At 59.3% G+C, this 15598-nt stretch overlaps 2 protein-coding genes across 3 annotated transcripts in view; one reads left to right on the top strand and one right to left on the bottom strand.

Annotated features, from left to right (window-relative positions):
* CUNH22orf23 (chromosome unknown C22orf23 homolog) overlaps positions 1–231 on the top strand; it is a 6687-nt gene extending 6456 nt beyond the window's left edge. For both annotated transcript variants that reach the window (XM_007454037.1, XM_007454038.1), the window contains one exon: positions 160–231. In XM_007454037.1, coding sequence (XP_007454099.1) covers positions 160–231 — 72 coding nt within the window. The remainder of the gene's footprint in view (positions 1–159) is intronic.
* A 3196-nt stretch (positions 232–3427) lies between these two features.
* MICALL1 (MICAL like 1) overlaps positions 3428–15598 on the bottom strand; it is a 26674-nt gene continuing 14503 nt past the window's right edge. Inside the window, exons 7-16 of the mRNA XM_007454039.1 lie at positions 15107–15164; positions 14068–14426; positions 12141–12556; positions 9119–9253; positions 8409–8535; positions 8183–8273; positions 7963–8036; positions 4824–4938; positions 4616–4662; positions 3428–3565 (exon numbers count right to left, since the gene is read on the bottom strand). Of these exons, the coding sequence (XP_007454101.1) occupies positions 3444–3565; positions 4616–4662; positions 4824–4938; positions 7963–8036; positions 8183–8273; positions 8409–8535; positions 9119–9253; positions 12141–12556; positions 14068–14426; positions 15107–15164 (1544 nt within the window). The 3' untranslated portion in view covers positions 3428–3443. The remainder of the gene's footprint in view (positions 3566–4615; positions 4663–4823; positions 4939–7962; positions 8037–8182; positions 8274–8408; positions 8536–9118; positions 9254–12140; positions 12557–14067; positions 14427–15106; positions 15165–15598) is intronic.

A 15598-nucleotide genomic window follows, 5' to 3' on the forward strand; every position in this document is an offset into this window, starting at 1 on the left:
GGCGGGTGGCGACGCACCCCTGTGAGTGTGGAGGACGAGATGTGAGCAGGAATAAAGGGTCAGCCGCGGCCGTTTCGGGAGTCCGGCTCTAGCCTCCCATCTGTGGTGGCTCCTGGAGTTCCTTCCCTGATCCCCAGCTTTCCCTGATGCCCTCTGCAGAAACTACAGGAAATGGAAGACCTTGACCACAAGAGGATTGAGGAACTTAGGAAGGCTCTTGCCACCACTTAATCTGCCTCTGGAGGGGGGCGGGGGAGCCCACCCCCTTGCCAAGCAGGGTCACCCCCAGGTCAGCCCACCCACCCCGGCCTTCAGCCACGTAAATGGTTGTATAGCACTGCCCCCACCTAGGGCACCCTGGACATAGCACCCCAGAAAATGGACCACGTCTCAGAAAATGAGCTGATTCTCTTGAGACTCTGCCCAGGGATCCTCAGTCAGCTGAGCCTCTGAGACCAGTCACAGATACAGACACATACACACACACACAGTCTTTTCTTGGGGAAAGAGCCACACACACAGTGAAAGCAAGGATCTCACCATCTTGGGTGTATGTCTAAGGGCATCCACTGGGCTCCCTTCCCACGGCCTCACCCACTGCGTGTCCCTGTGTCCGGCACATTAGGTTTTCTGAACTTAGTAATGAATATGATTCCTTTCTTCCTACCTGTCTTAGGACCTACTTATTTGACTTCTTACAGCTTTGGGCAGATATTTAATCACTATGATTAACAGGCTAATAAAACACATTTAACGTAGATCATCACGCACACCATTTTGTTTTCAGAGGGATAAACCTTATTTGTTCAAGGAGTTAGAATTTTTCAAGCCCAGTTGGTTTCTAGCTGTTTTGCACATTTCAAGTGAAAATGGAACGAAGGCTCCCGGAGCACCCCACGGCCGGGCACTACAGCAGGTGCCGGTGTCACTCTCGGCTGACTCTCAATAAATGCCTGTGATGGTTCATTATCCCTATGTGAAAACCAGGGCTCACCAAGATGCTATGACCAGAGTCATTTAACTAGCAAGTAGCCTACTCAGGATTAAAAGTTAGCTTTCTGTCTTTCCACCAAACGCACAGCCCATAGAAAGAAACCCAAAGGGGTGGGAGGGACCCAGACTGAAGGGGTCCTGCTTTGGAAGTCCACTCCCAGCCTGTGCGGTCTGAGCCCAGCAGCCTCATCTCCGATGGCTCGCCTGTGCGGCCTGCCTCAAAGGGCTGCTGAGGAGACATCCGCCCACAGGAGCAGCGCCCCAGGCCTGGCGCACAGCACACGGCAGTCCCCATGTCTTGACAACCACAAGCCTTATGGTCTCCAGTATTCTGTCATTTTTCTGTCCCCATAAATCAAAGTATTTCAGAAATTTCAACCAACCATCCCACTTGGAGGGATTCATATAATCCTCTCAGGCCACATGACCCAAGTTTGGGTTTGCAGAATAAACATGGCCCTGCAGCCTCAAACAAATAAACAGAGAGGACCAGATCAAGGGCTGGGCTCTGTAACATTCCATGAGAAGCCTGTATCCACACACCCTCCAGAACCTGAGGGCCAAGGGTGCAACATGATGAGGACAGCCGCCCTCCACCTCGAAGGCCCCAGCACGTGGCCCAGGGGCAGCGAACCAGAGAACCCAGGACAGCCCAGGACAAAGTCAGCCCACCCGTGACACCACAGCAGCCTGCCCTTGATTTAAATTCGGATCAGTTGCCAACATTTACAAATCACACACACGCACCACCTGGATTTCCAGTTTCTCTTGAAAAATGGAAAGATCTGGCCCCACTGGGCCCACATCCCACAGGCTACAGTCGACTTAAATGAGGAAGAACTTCCCCTCTAGTTGCGGCGTATCCACCCCCATTCACCCCAGTCCCCACCACCCAGGTGTCGGGCCGTCCCTCAGGACACACCCAGCCTGGTTCACGTGCGTCACCTGCCGCTGGAGTTGGTGACCCCAGCTGCAGGTCAACAGGCATGTCAGGAAGGAGGCGGCCGGGGGCTGCACACGCGCGGGAGCCACCTGTCCCTGCAGAGGAAGGGGTCCTGCCCAGGGGGCAGGCAGTGAGGGCCAGGGCCCCCAGCGGTGGACAGCCCCTCCACGCCCTCCTGGGCAAGCAGAGACGCTGGCCTCGAGGCCTGGCAGAGGCAGGGAAGAAGGCAGGCCTGGCGAGGGGAAGGCGCCTCGAGGCTGCAGGGCACTGGCGACTGAGGTGGTCTCCATTTATTGTCGGGGAGGAAAACCCTCTCAAATTAATACAGTGCAACCTCTCCCCATAGGTGTGCTGAGGGAAGGGGGCCCTAGAGGCACCCCGGAAATAGCTTACAACAACAGTGCTTTGACCAAGAGCTGCTGGGCACACTCCGTGGGGGGAAGGTGGTGGGCCCCATCGGCTCCTCCGCTCCCACAGCCATCCCAGGGGCTGAGCGACCATGAGTCCTTCGGCAGCAACAAGTCGGGAGAGAACAGACAACAGACGAGTGTGAGAAGACAGGCTGGCGATGACCTCCCGGGAGTGGGTCCACTGTGCCCCAGCCCCGGGGTGGCGGGGAGAGCCTAAAGGAGGGGCCGGGCTGCAGTGTGGTAAAGGACCAGGGTTAGCACCTACGGCAGCAGCCCCGCCTGCTGCTGATCTGGCAGAGGGGCAGGGGCCAGAACTGCAGCTGGGGCCTCTGCCTCCCCGGGACCCTCCTTGCAGGGGCTCGGCACTCGGCTCCCACCCACCCCGGCACGGTGTCCTGGACAGGGAGACCTCCTACAGAATGAGGGGAGATGAGGGAACCTCCTAGAACTCTGAGGAACACAGGGAGGGATCTGTCCAGGCCCATTCGTGTCTGAGGACACAGTAACTACCTCAAACTTAATTAAGAGACTTCATAAATAGAGGTCCTGAGTGAGGAGAAAGAGAGTCAGGGCCGCCTGCACCGAAAGGAAGACAGGGACTCAGAACCAGGGCCGGGGTGGGAGACCCAGGCCAGAGGTCCACCCCGGGCCCACCTCGTGGGCAGGAAGACCCAGAGACTCTGGCAGGTACGGCTCCCCTCTGCACGTGGCACAGAAGGGAAGAGGAACCAAGGAGCTGCCCGGCACGCAGGCCACGTGCTGGGTGGGACGAGGGGCGGGTGTGCTCGGCTGTGGCTGCTCCCCAGACCCAGGAGCCGGCTCGCTCCCTGGGTCAGTCACAGCATCTGGGGTCATCACAACCAGGCTGGGCAGGGCTGAGGCGTAGCTGCCGGGGGCTCAGAGGAGAGGGAAGAAAACTCTTTGGCCCAGAGGAGCCAGAGGACCCTGAGGAGGGAGAGGCCATCACCCAGAGGCTCCCTCCCCTTAAGTCATCTTTCCCCTCAACTGATCCTGAAGGGAAGCTGGGCGTCCCTGGCAGAGCACAGCCCGGGGGCCGAGCCAGGAGCGGTGGAGTCCCCAGCTGGCAGCCCACGCTGTTAGCTCTTGTCTCCCAGGGACTTGCTCTTGGTATCACGCTTGTTTCCTAGCAGCTTCAGCACCTTCATGGTCTTGAACTTCCCCTTCTTCTTGCCCTCGGGTTCAGCCTCCTTCTGGAACTCTGCAGAAGGGAGAGGGGAGTCGATGGGGGAAGGTCGGGGGTGGTGGTGATGGCCTAGAAGCGCCGGCCAACAGGCTCAGCCCACTGCTACCACCTCTCCTGGAACCGTGGGCACGCCCCTTCACCTTTCTGAGCCTCGGGTTCTTCGTCTCTGGGACGGGACCCTACCCCTTCCCAGGGTTTTGGCAGGGATCGGGAGACGAGCGCCCGTGAAAGCAATGGGGGAGCCCTACAGCATGGCAGACATTCATCTCTAAAAGGCTCGGTTCCCGTAGGCTGGTGCTCACAGCTCTGTGGGTTACAACACGAACACTGACTGTCAGAGGTAGAAGAGACCTCAGAAATCATCTCGCCCAGCCCCTAACTTATTATGGATGAGGAAAATGTGAGTTTTGAAACAGACTAACACCAACCGAGCTTTTTGCAGGTGCCAGGCCCTGGACTAAGTGCTTTATACACATTACCTCAGTCATCCTCAGCACATGCCCGGGAGGTGGGAGCCTCCATCACCCCCATTCCACGGACAAGGAGAGCGAGGCCTAGAGGGGTTAAGTGGCTGGCTCAAAGCCACCCAGCTGGGAAGTGCCAGAGCTGGGACTGGAATCCAGTCTAACTGGAGCCCAGACTTAACCGCAAGGCCACAAAATGAGTCACTGGTGGAACCAAGATTAGGCCCAGGGCTCATGCCTCCCAGTCCAGTGCTCTCTTAACCATTCTAGGCATTATCGTATCTGCGGGAGGGCCTGCTGTTTGGTCCCACAGACCCCTCCTAGACCAGCTGCAGACCTCAAGGAGGAACGCACAGTTTAAGGCAGACGCGCCCTGGGAAATGCTCCCACATGCCAGCGTCCTCCCTGTGGGCACCAGGGCATCCCACACCCACTCTCCTGGCCGTAGGCTGACCTGCCTTGCTACACACGGCCTTCTTGGCAAAACAGGGGCTAGGAGTTTGCACACACCGTCCCTGTAGTGCCCACTCCAACCCTCTGTTCAACCTAACCCCCACCCTCCAGGAGTTCAAGTGGGCCAGAGCCCCAGGAGGGGCCTCACCTTTCTTCTTGATCATGGCTTCCAACATCTTATCTTCCTCTTCCTCCCTGAAATGAGAAAGGGAAGCTGAGTGTCCCACGGGAGGAAGGTCGAGGTAATCTCTCAGGCCCCTCCAGACTCCGAGTCCACGCAGGCGGCGCTGGGATGCCTGGCAGTGAGGGCCCCGCCCCCAGGAAGCCCCGGGGAACCCCTCCCCCAGCCACGTCACCTCTGCCGGTCCTCATCTAGGCAGTTGACGATGGCGTTGCGCTGCTCGATGAGGGTCACAAGCTCCTGCATCAGCACCTTCTCTCGGCCCCGGTCCTGTTCTGTCCAGTCCTTTTCTGCCCAAGGAGAAAAGTTCGGGACATGAGTCCCAGGAAGCGAGGAACTAACGCCCAAGTGCTAAGGGTGGCTGCAGGCCAGCCCCACGCTGGACACTCTGAGGGAGGGGGCCCAGATGGGTGGGGATTACAAATTTTTGGAGAAATGAAGGTTGTCATAGGAGGGACCAAGGATACCAGTCTGCCTACAAAAAAAACTCTCCAAGGGGGCTCCGGGAGGTCCAGCACAATACGTGTTCTGAGAACAGAGAACAGCACGTGCCAAGGAGTTTCCTGCTACGTTCATGCACTCATTCAACAAATGTTCACTAGATGGTTTCTCGGGGGAAGGATTCAGGCTGGGTCTGCTGAGAGCCTCCAATGGCGAGCTGGCCAGAGTGGGGCAGGGGTGGGGAGATAACAGGGAACCCCAGGGGTCCTCATGCAGGAGAAGCAATGTGACCCAAGGGGCATATTGGGACATTCATCTAATGCCATGAAGGAGGGTGGACTAGAGGGGTTCCTGGGGGCAGGGAGCCCTGCCAGGAGGTGTCCCTGATGTCTCAGACACCTGCTGCCCCTCCAGCCTCCTCTCAAGAACCTGAGCCATCCTACGGAACCACCCTCAGAGGCCCACCTGCACCTTGGTATTCCTCTCACCCAGCCCACAGGCTCCCAGGGGAGGGATGCCCACACTTGACCTTCCCTCCACAACATCTGCCCCTACCACCTCCTCTTGCCAAAACTGGAACCGTTGACCCAGCATAGTCCTGGGGACAACGTGGGTTTCAGAGTCACCACCCCAGTTCAAATCCTACTCTGCTGCTTCCCAAATCTGGGGCCTGGGTAAGTTATGTCCCCAAACTACATGTGGGAAAACCAAGGCTTGCGGAAGTTAAGTCCTTGACCAGTGTCACACAGCAAGGGTGGAGCCAGTGCTTGTACCGGCCAGCCTTGGAATGCTTTGATCCAAGCTACAGCCCTTACGGTGTCTTATGGATCTCCAGCCCACCTGGGAGCTTATAAACCAGTCTCACCCTCCAAAGGCAACAACCAGGACAGGATGACAAGCCCCGACGTGTTGCCACCACACAGAGGACTGGAGAAGCAACACAAAAAGCCCAGGGCCAGGCTGGCCTGGGGTACAGAGGTGCTGTCCCCACTTAGACCACAAGGTGTCGCTGCGGCTTCCTCTGAGTGGCGGCCACGCCCCAGCCTCCAGAGATTTGGGAGTGATTCATAGGTGGCAGCAAAGAGCTGGGACATTCTGTGACTTCCTCAGGGACACTCCTGCCTCTGGGTCACATCCAGCCTCCCAAGTTCCCTGGTCAGTGGAAAAGCAGGGCCACTGTCCCAGCCAGCAGGAGGGGCTGCGTGTGCAGGGACATACCCAAGTCAGAGACATGGCTAGAAGCCCAGCTCCACCACCAATGTGCAAGACTCTCAGCCTCTCTGGCTCTTCATTTCCTCATCTGTTAAATGGGAACAACGATTCCTACCACCTGGGCCAGAGGAGGTGGTCAAAAGCCCTGGCTCCAGCCTCTGGACACTCCACAGTCCTGTGCTCTCTCTCAGCCCACAGCTGTGCTCACCCCATGTCATGGCCAGACCCCCAACTCAGCCACATAATAACCATCAGCCATCAGCCCCTCATAGGGCACAGAGTGTTTCCACGTGCACCAGCTCCTGGGCCTTAGAATACCCTCCCAGGCGGGCACCTTCATCCCTGTCTTACACATGAAGCCACTGAGGCTCGGTGGGGCTAAGGAAGCCGCCTAAGGGCCCCCAGCAAGTTAGCGGCAGAACGCAGGGCTGTGTGACTCCACACCCTATCCTCCCATGGCCCCGCTCCATTCTCAGCACATCCCGTCCCTCCCTCCCGGAGTCACCCTGAGCCACGCTGTGCAGGGGCACCTTCACTGGCCCTCCCCCCACCAGCAGAGCCCTGCCATGCTCTGGCCTAACAGCCATGAGCCCAAGCTGCCTCTGGACAGGTACCTGTTCTCCCTCGCTCAGCAAGGCAGCCCTGGGCCCTGGAGCCTGACCCCTCCCCGCCAGGAGCCCGCCCACACCTTCCAGGAGAGGAGGGTACCAAAACAAGCCAATTGAGACTTCCCTGGTGGCACAGTGGTTAAGAATCCGCCTGCCAATGCAGGGGACACGGGTTGGATCCCTGGTCCGGGAAGATCCCACATGCTTTGGAGCAACTAAGCCCATCCGTGCACCACAACTACTGAACCCGAGTGGTGCAACTACTGAAGCCTGCACGCCTAGAGCCCTTGCTCCACAACAAGAGAAGCCACCGCAATGAGAAGCCCGTGCACCGCAACGAAGAGTAGCCCCCGCTCGCCACAACTAGAGAAAGTCCACACGCAGCAACAAAGACCCAATGCAGCCAAAAATAAATAAAATTTAAAAAAATATTTAAAAAAAATACTTTATAAAAAAAAAAAGGGGGCTTCCCTGGTGGCGCAGTGGTTGAGAGTCTGCCTACTAATGCAGGGGACATGGGTTCGAGCCCTGGTCTGGGAGGATCCCACATGCCGCGGAGCAACTGGGCCCGTTGAGCCACAATACTGAGCCTGCGCGTCTGAAGCCTGTGCTCCGCAACAAGAGAGGCCGCGATAGTGAGAGACCCGCGCACCGCGATGAAGAGCGGCCCCCACTTGCCACAACTAGAGAAAGCCCGCGCGCAGCAACGAAGACCCAACACAGCAAAAATTAATTAATTAATTAATAAACTCCTACCCCCAACATCTAAAAAAGAAAAAACAAGCCAGTCTGCTCCGGGTCTCGGTGTTCTCTGCAGGCCTGTCATCCCAACACCACAGATGTCACAGCCCCACACTGGCCATGCTGTTCCCTCTCCCATCTTGGCTTGAGCTTATTTTTCACCTGTTATGACCCAGACAGCACCTCCTGCCCTGTTCCCAGACTCTGCCTGTGCATCCCCATCAGGGCCCGGTCTGTCCACTCCCCAGCCCACTCCTCCATGCCACCAGGCCCCAGGGCAGGTGTCTGGGGAGTGGGTGTGGCCACACTCACCTGGCTTGTTGAGAAGGCACCGGAGCTCATACTCCACGTCAGCCTGGCGTTGCTCCAGGTTCTGCTGCTTGAAGCTGGAAGGTGGGAATAAGGTGACTGTTAGTTCTGCGGCTGCCTGCCCTGTGCTGTCACTGATAAGGGATGAAGGTCAAGATTCCCAGTCCTAAGCTCTCTGGATCCTGGGGGGAGGAGCCAGGAGCCAAGGGGAGCAAGGACTCACACATAGATGAGCTCGGACTCCCGCCGAACCAGCAGATGCTTCTCGTGGATGAGCTTGAACCAGTCCACCAGCATGTCATCCTCACGGCCCTCTGGAAACCAGATGCCCACTGAGGCCAGGGCTGGGGGCAGTCCCCACCCTCAAAGGGGCCATGACGGCTCCTACCCTGGAAGAGAAGCTCCCCCTACCCGAGTCCCACCCGCCAGGCGCCCCGCAACCCCCGCACCGTCCACTCCACCACGCAGCTTCTCCTCCAGCAGGACCCCACGGTGCTCCAGGGTATCCAGCTGACGCTCGATGGTGTCCATCTCTCCACGGATGTCCTCCTCGGGGATGTACTGGTCAGCCTGAACCTGCCCGACAGCGCCGTTATCTGAAGGTCAGCCCGCCCGGAACAGGAGCTTCCCTATTCTCTCCGGCCAGCACTGGCCTCCACAGGCCCTGCGCCCTGGCTCTGTCCCACACCCCGGTGTGGCAAGGGATGGGTGTAGGGACAGCCACGCCCCTGCCATGCCCCTGGTCCCAGGCACGCCCAGAGGGCGATACAACTTCCTGCTTCTCTCTGGCAACTTCCTCCCCTCCTCTGCCGCTCCAGAAAATATATCACAATGTGCAAAAGTGACCCTATTAGAGAGAGAAACCTGAGAACACTCTAAACTGTTTGTCACGTGAACGCTTCAGATCCTTGAACTATAATTAGTAACAATTTAAATGCATCACCCAGTGCTTTTGGTCAGAGCAGCTAATCTGCTCAAAATCCCCCTGGCTGCAAGTTAATAAATCTCCCAGCTGGGCCTCCCAAGCATGCCCCCTCCAGCATCTGAGGGAAGCTGCCCAGGCAGCCCATCCTGTGGCAGAGTCCCACAGGAAGCCTGAGGCGGCCAAGGGAGGGGGCCCGGGCCCAGGCAGCCAGGTGTCTGGGGCTCCCAGCTATACCTTGCGTTTGATGAGCGGAAAGCCGTGTCCTGGGGCAGGCGGTCTCGCTGGCTTGGAGCCCTTGGTGGCCTTCTTTACGGTTGGGGACGCTGTGGGTGATGCCTTCCGGTTAAAAGGATTCTCCTTGCAGGAAGACTAAAGGCAGGGAGACGTGGCAGAAGATAAGTCAGGGAGGGCTCAGTAAGACCGGGGCAGCTTGATCCCATGGGACCGTGGAAAGCAGGCGGCAGGAATCAGGCAGAGCCAGAACCCCCAGCAGCCAGTCTCTGAGGAGCTCAGTCATTCAAGGAACACTTCCACTCCCCAGCGCCTCCCGTGTGCTGCTGCCGCACCGGATATTTCTCTACATTCCTGTTCAATTCTCACAACCACTCCACAAGGTGGGTAGTGTCGTGCCCATTTCACAGCTGAGTAAACTCAAGTTCAGAGAGGTTAGGTAACGGGGTCAGGGCCAGGCTCTTCCCAAGGGCCCAAGCTGCAGTGAGACTCTATTTCAGGCTGGGGCAGCCCTCCGGCGCTGGGCGCAGTGGTCAGGACATGCAGTTTAGGGTGGGACAGAGCTACAGTAGCTCATCCAGGCCTCACAACCACCCCTTTTCCAGCGGGGATTCCGGGGTTCAGCTCCTTGCCCAGCGTCCCCCAGCCAGGAAGAGCAAAAACAGGGAACCCACTATCAGCAGAGGGAGGAGGAAGGTAGCTCCCTTCCTGCCCAGGGAAGACCCCCATCCTCTGCTGCCCCCTAGCTCTGCATTTTTCTGTCCTTCTGGGGTAATCCCTGTCCTGAGGCCAGCACAGCCAGACAGGCCCCCCACTGGGACAGGACTTGCCTGCCACGTGGGCAGTGCCAGCATCTTCCAACCACCCTCCCCAGGCATCACTTGAGGCCATGGAGTGTTCCCAGGAGTATTTACCCGGCTTTCCAACAGCTGGGGGGAGGGAGGAGCCCCGCTCACCTCACCTGTGCCAGCCTGGGGGAGATTCCTTCAGGCTGGCAGTTGCTCTGGGATCTGAAGCAAGTAAAGTGCCAGGCCGGAGTCCAGGCGCAGCAGGGTGATAGTTTGGGCCCCACAGGGCAGCACCCGCCCAAGGGGCCTGCCTGTCTCCTGCCCCCAGTGTCTCGGGTTCTCTCCGAATCCTGGGGTTAGGGTAAGGGATGGGGCACCCCAGGAGGAAGTCCTCTTGGGCTCTGCCCACACCCTCCACAGTCACACCCAGAGGGGCCCAGCAGGGCCAAACAGCCCAAAGGCCCCTGAGTCCCTCAAGGGTTCTCAGCCACAGAACTCCTTCAGATCAACCTTTCACAGACCTCGGGACAGGAAACATACTGAAAGGCAGCTGCCTGTAGGGGGAAAGGGAGGGGCGTCCAAAATCAACTCCCTCCCCCACCTCCCACAGCAAGGAGCCCTGGGGCTCCTCAGAGCCTCCTGAGGCCCAGAGGTGGGATGGGCCTTCTCCAGGTCACACAGCAGGTGGTGATAGAGTTGCACAGGAGGCAGCTGCCCGGGCCAGGGAAGGTTACGTGGCATTTGAAAGGTGCACAGACCAACAGCTCAGGCTCCTCCCCAGACTTATCCTCTGTCAGGTCGGTCAGACCAGGACTACAGCCGGGCCCTCAGAGGGCTGCAGAGTACGGGAAAAAATGCAGAATCAGGGCTTCCCTGGTGGCGCAGTGGTTGAGAATCTGCCTGCCAATGCAGGGGACACGGGTTCGAGCCCTGGTCTGGGAAGATCCCACATGCCGCGGAGCAACTAGGCCCGTGAGCCACAACTACTGAGCCTGCGCGTCTGGAGCCTGTGCTCCGCAACAAGAGAGGCCGCGATAGTGAGAGGCCCGCGCACCGCGATGAAGAGTGGCCCCCGCTCGCCACAACTAGAGAAAGCCCTCGCACAGAAACGAAGACCCAACACAGCAAAAATAAATTAATTAATTAAAAAAAGAATGCAGAATCAGAACCTGGTGGTGCAAAGGGACTCTGGTGGCAGGAGAGGCCCCCTCATGAACTAGGTGCCCAGAGGAATGTCCTGACCCCTGGTGACCCCTGGTTCTTGGCGTGACACTGAGAAACAAGGGCTTCACCAGCCACAGAGGTCAAGTGGAAAACGAGCTCCCAGGGATGGGTGTCCAGCAGACCCTCCTCGCGCCCACTGCAGCCCCCAGAGGGGATGGAGCGTGGGGCCAGCCTGGGAAGGGGAGCCCACAGCACGGGCTGTCCGCACCCCTGCAGTGGCACACAAGAGAAGCACCCAGTAAAGCTGTTTCCTCGGCCCTCTGCCCGTTGAGGGCCAACCCCTCCTCTACCCGTCCCCCCCAAAAACAAACTCTACACAAGGCACAGTCATCCCAGTACCCTACCCCGACCTGTCTGTGAGCACCTGGGGGGCAGGGATCGCCATGGTCATCTCACCTCTGGAGCCCAGGCCAGCCCAAACACACAGGAGGGACTCAGTGAACACCATCTGCCCCATTCTATAGGAGGGGAGACTGAGGTCTCTGGAGAAGGAAAATGACCCCAAGAAGGGAGTCATCCCCTCCCCTCTGTGCTCTACCCCAGGTGGCCTTGTAGAACAACCATCTAGGCCTGTCTCCCTGAGCAGCTTGTGAGCCCCTAGAGGGCAAGGACAAGGTCTCAACGCCACTGTGCCAGGGTCTGGCACAAACAGGACCTCAGTGAATGGAAGGATGAACGGAAGGATGTGTGGGTTAAGTGGTGGCTAGTGGATGCATCCCAAATGGGCACGTGCATGTGCTAGGCAGGTAAATAAGAGCTAGACACCTCAAGACATGGAAGACCACGCAAGTGGAGACATGAACAGGTGGACGGGAGGTCTGGCTAATGGATGAAAGGATGGAGAGGTGGAGCTGTGCCTCAATGAATGCAGTGGTGAATGGGTAGATGGGTACAGCCAAGGTCACCCAACAAGTCAGGGCCAGCAACAATGGAAGGATCAGAGACCCTGCCCTGAGACCAGGCCCACAGCCACTAGACAGGACAGCAGCCTTTAGCGAGGGTGAGGCACTCACCTTTACCTGGAGCTGTGGGGACGAGGTTCCAGGGGAAGGCGCAGGGCTCTTGTCTCCAACCAGCACGAGAGGGGTGGGAGCAGCGCCACTGCAAGGCTTGGCTGGAGGGGGACCTGGGCTGCCCCTAGTACTGGGGGCAAGGCCAGGGCTGGCTTGAGGTGTCTGGTCCACACTGGGCTGCACCAGCTCCCCAGAGGAGGACAGGGAGGAATTGGCAGAGAGGCTGGCCGAGGTCCCAGGGCTGCCCGGGGCATGGACAGCAGGCTCTGAGGAGCTCTTGGGCACAACTGGCGGCTCCAGAAGCTCCCCACTTAGGGGCTGGCTGGAGCTCTCGGATGACAGGCTTTCCACGCTGAGGGCTGGCGACGGGGTGGCTGAGGGTGGCTCCGAGTGTGACAGGCGGGAGGTGTGGAGAGCTGTACAAACACACACACAAGTGGGTGCCACGTGAGGGGGCACAGTCAGGCTTTTCGGCCTCACCTAACACGCTCCACTCTCGACAGAGCTGCAGGCCCTGGCAACCCAAGTCCTCCACATCCAGACAGGCAAGAGCCCAGAGGACAGCAAAGGTGTGACTGGACCAAGGTCACTGGCAGACAAATCATCCCAAGTCATCCTGCGCTCCTCGGGCCCTGGCATGCGCCTCGTCAAGGTCACTGGCAGACAAGTCATCCCAAGTCATCCTGCGCTCCTTGGGCCCTGGCGTGCGCCTCGTGGCACGTCGCAGCCCTGGTTTCCTTACGGCCCTCGCTTCCCCATCCAGCGTGGCTGCAGCCTCCACTTCCCCTCCCACGTCTGATGTGACCCAAAGCAAAGCCAAACTGAAAAGGCCAAAAAAAAGCCTTGCTTCTGTCTGCCTTCTCTGCCTCTGACCCGAGCAGAGGTGGGAGGGAGGGCAGCAGGAGAGGGAGAAGCAGGCAGCCCTGGCGGTGGCCAGCGCCAGGCCAGGCACTGCCCTGTGCCAGGTTCATCCTCATGCGTTGAGGGACACCATGCTTCAGAGTATCATCTGCGTTTTCCCAGGAGGCAACAGACTCAGAGAGGAGAAGGGCTGGGACTGGACCAAGCTGTGTCCGACTCAGAGCTCATCCCATTGGCTGCATCTCCCACCCGGCAATCACCTCCAATCAACTAACCCACCACGCTCAGCTGGAGGGTCCCAGGGCACCAGCAGGGGCCGGAGAGGGGTGCCTGGGCCACCTGAGCACCGGCCTCCGGTCATCTCTAATGTGCCCCCAGACCCACTGTCTGAGGGGCTCCCACTGAGGTCTCAGAGGCAGCTGGACCCCAGCCATGGTAGAAGGTGGCCAGGCACAGGGCTCGAGAAGATTGCAAGACGGTGAGAGGGAGGGCTGGGCGGAGGGAGGCACAGTGCCTGGGAGCTGGCCCACCACCTCCATATCCCGGATGGGGAGACGGGGGACAGACACAGGGGACGAACTGCTCCGAGCCACTAGCACCCGAGCCACGCAGCCAGGTCAGAGCCCGAGGCGCCTGGCAACTGGAGGAGTGACTAGATGGGCAGGGCTGGAGCTAACCCCTGCCCAGCGCTTTCCATGAGCCTAACTCGGTGTTACGCACATCGATGGATAACACGTTTAATTCTCACAACCGCCCTGTAAGGTGGGTTACAAAGGGTTAAGAGTATAGTCAGGAGTCTGGGTTCAAATCCTGCCTCCACTGCTTAAGCGCTGTGAGGCTTTGGGCAAATCACTTACCCTCTCTGTGCCTCAGTTTCCTCACCTACAAAATGGGGTATGATACCTACCTCACAGGTTTGCTCAAGGATTAAGGACAGACATGACACACACGGCACCTGGCCTGGAGGGGATCCTGTGGCACCACGTGCCCTTCCCTGGCCCTGGGCTGACCCAGGTGCCCAACCCGAGTCCCAACTGTCAGGAGAGCTCCCGAGAACAGCACTCACCAAGGGGGGATGCACTGGGTGCTCGGGGGGCGGGGCGCTTCTTTGTCCTGGGGCTGCTCGTGGGGGTGATGCCATACCAGGGGTGCAGGGACTTGGGTGTGGACTCCGGGTGAGTCGGGGCAGGGCCGGTAGCTGCACGGGGTGCAGCTGGGGGCTCTTCCTGCTCCTCCTCGAAGGGGTTGTAGGGCTTGGGCTCCGGGCCAGCCACCTCATGCACACCTCCGTTCTCCACCTGCCTGCTGTCCCGGCCCGGGGGTGCTGGCCCGGGGCTGCTGCTCGGGGGCAGGGGGGCTGGCTTCTTCTTTGGCTCTGCCTGCACCAGTGTGATCCATGGGGGGTCTTTCCTGGGCGCTGGTGTCCTGGACAGAGGCAGGAAGCAGCAGAAGGCATTAGGAGGCAAGGGGGGGCAGTGTCCTTCTCTCCCCAGACAGTCTTGAGTGCAGCCCACAGGGCGTGGATGAGAAACGGCACCCTCCTCTCCCACCCCAGCCCAGTGGGGCCAGTCTGGGCCCAGAGCTGAAACAGAAAGAAGGGGGCCTCTCCCTTCCCCTTCCTCTTCCTCTGTCTCTGTCCCTCTCTCCCCCGCCCTCTCTCTCATGGACCATACAGGGGAAACACAGCTCCCAAAGAACAGCTGGGAATCCATGTCCTCGCCTGTGACACAGGGTCCCAGGGCTGGAGGATCTGAGCCAGGTGTACAGCTGAGCTTTACTGGGTCTTCTATACTCTGCTGCCGATTTGCACAACGACTCTAGGAGCGAGGCCTAGGCCTCCCTCGTTCCACAGGCAGCGTAGGCTTGGAGGGGTGAAGGGACCCCAGAGGCAGCCGTCTCCACCAGGCATTGCTGCCCACAGGAGAGGGGGTCCCAGGGGAGCCACAGGGAAGGGGATATGGGCACAGGCTCCTGCCCCCAGAGATGAGCCCCACCCCTTCTCGGGAGGGTGTGCTGGTGGGTCACATGGCCTTGTTACCCGCGCAGACCCCAGGGTACTCCTCCTCCCCCTACCAGGGCCCTGAAACCCCTCAGGGCCAGCATACCTCTCTGACAGCTTGGGTGTCCCTCTGGGCTTGGGGATGGGGGGCTCATGCAGCTTCCCTAGATGGGACAGGAGAGTGAAACAGGTCTTCATGGGCAGCTGTGAGCCGGGCAGCACAGTGGGGCACCCAGGGAGCCAGCCCAAGTGCCTGCCTTACCAAGGATGCCCTTCCGTCCCACCTGGCAGGTCATGGACTCCAGGTGGCCATGGCAACCTCACCTGCACCCTCCTACCTCCCCAGCCCAGCACTCAGGGAGATTAGATAAACACCAAAGGTGACACATAGAGAAGGTCAAAGGGGCAAGGCCAGGACACCTAGAGACCCCATTCGTATTTCAGTTAAGAAGGGGGGGGGGCTTCCCTGGTGGCGCAGTGGTTGAGAATCTGCCTGCCAATGCAGGGGACACGGGTTCGAGCCCTGGTCTGGGAGGATCCCACATGCCGCGGAGCAACTGGGCCCGTGAGCCACAACTACTGAGCCTGCGCGTCTGGA

This window comes from Lipotes vexillifer, unplaced genomic scaffold (assembly GCF_000442215.2).
Source record: "Lipotes vexillifer unplaced genomic scaffold, Lipotes_vexillifer_v1.1 scaffold382, whole genome shotgun sequence".
Lineage (NCBI taxonomy): Eukaryota > Metazoa > Chordata > Mammalia > Artiodactyla > Lipotidae > Lipotes > Lipotes vexillifer.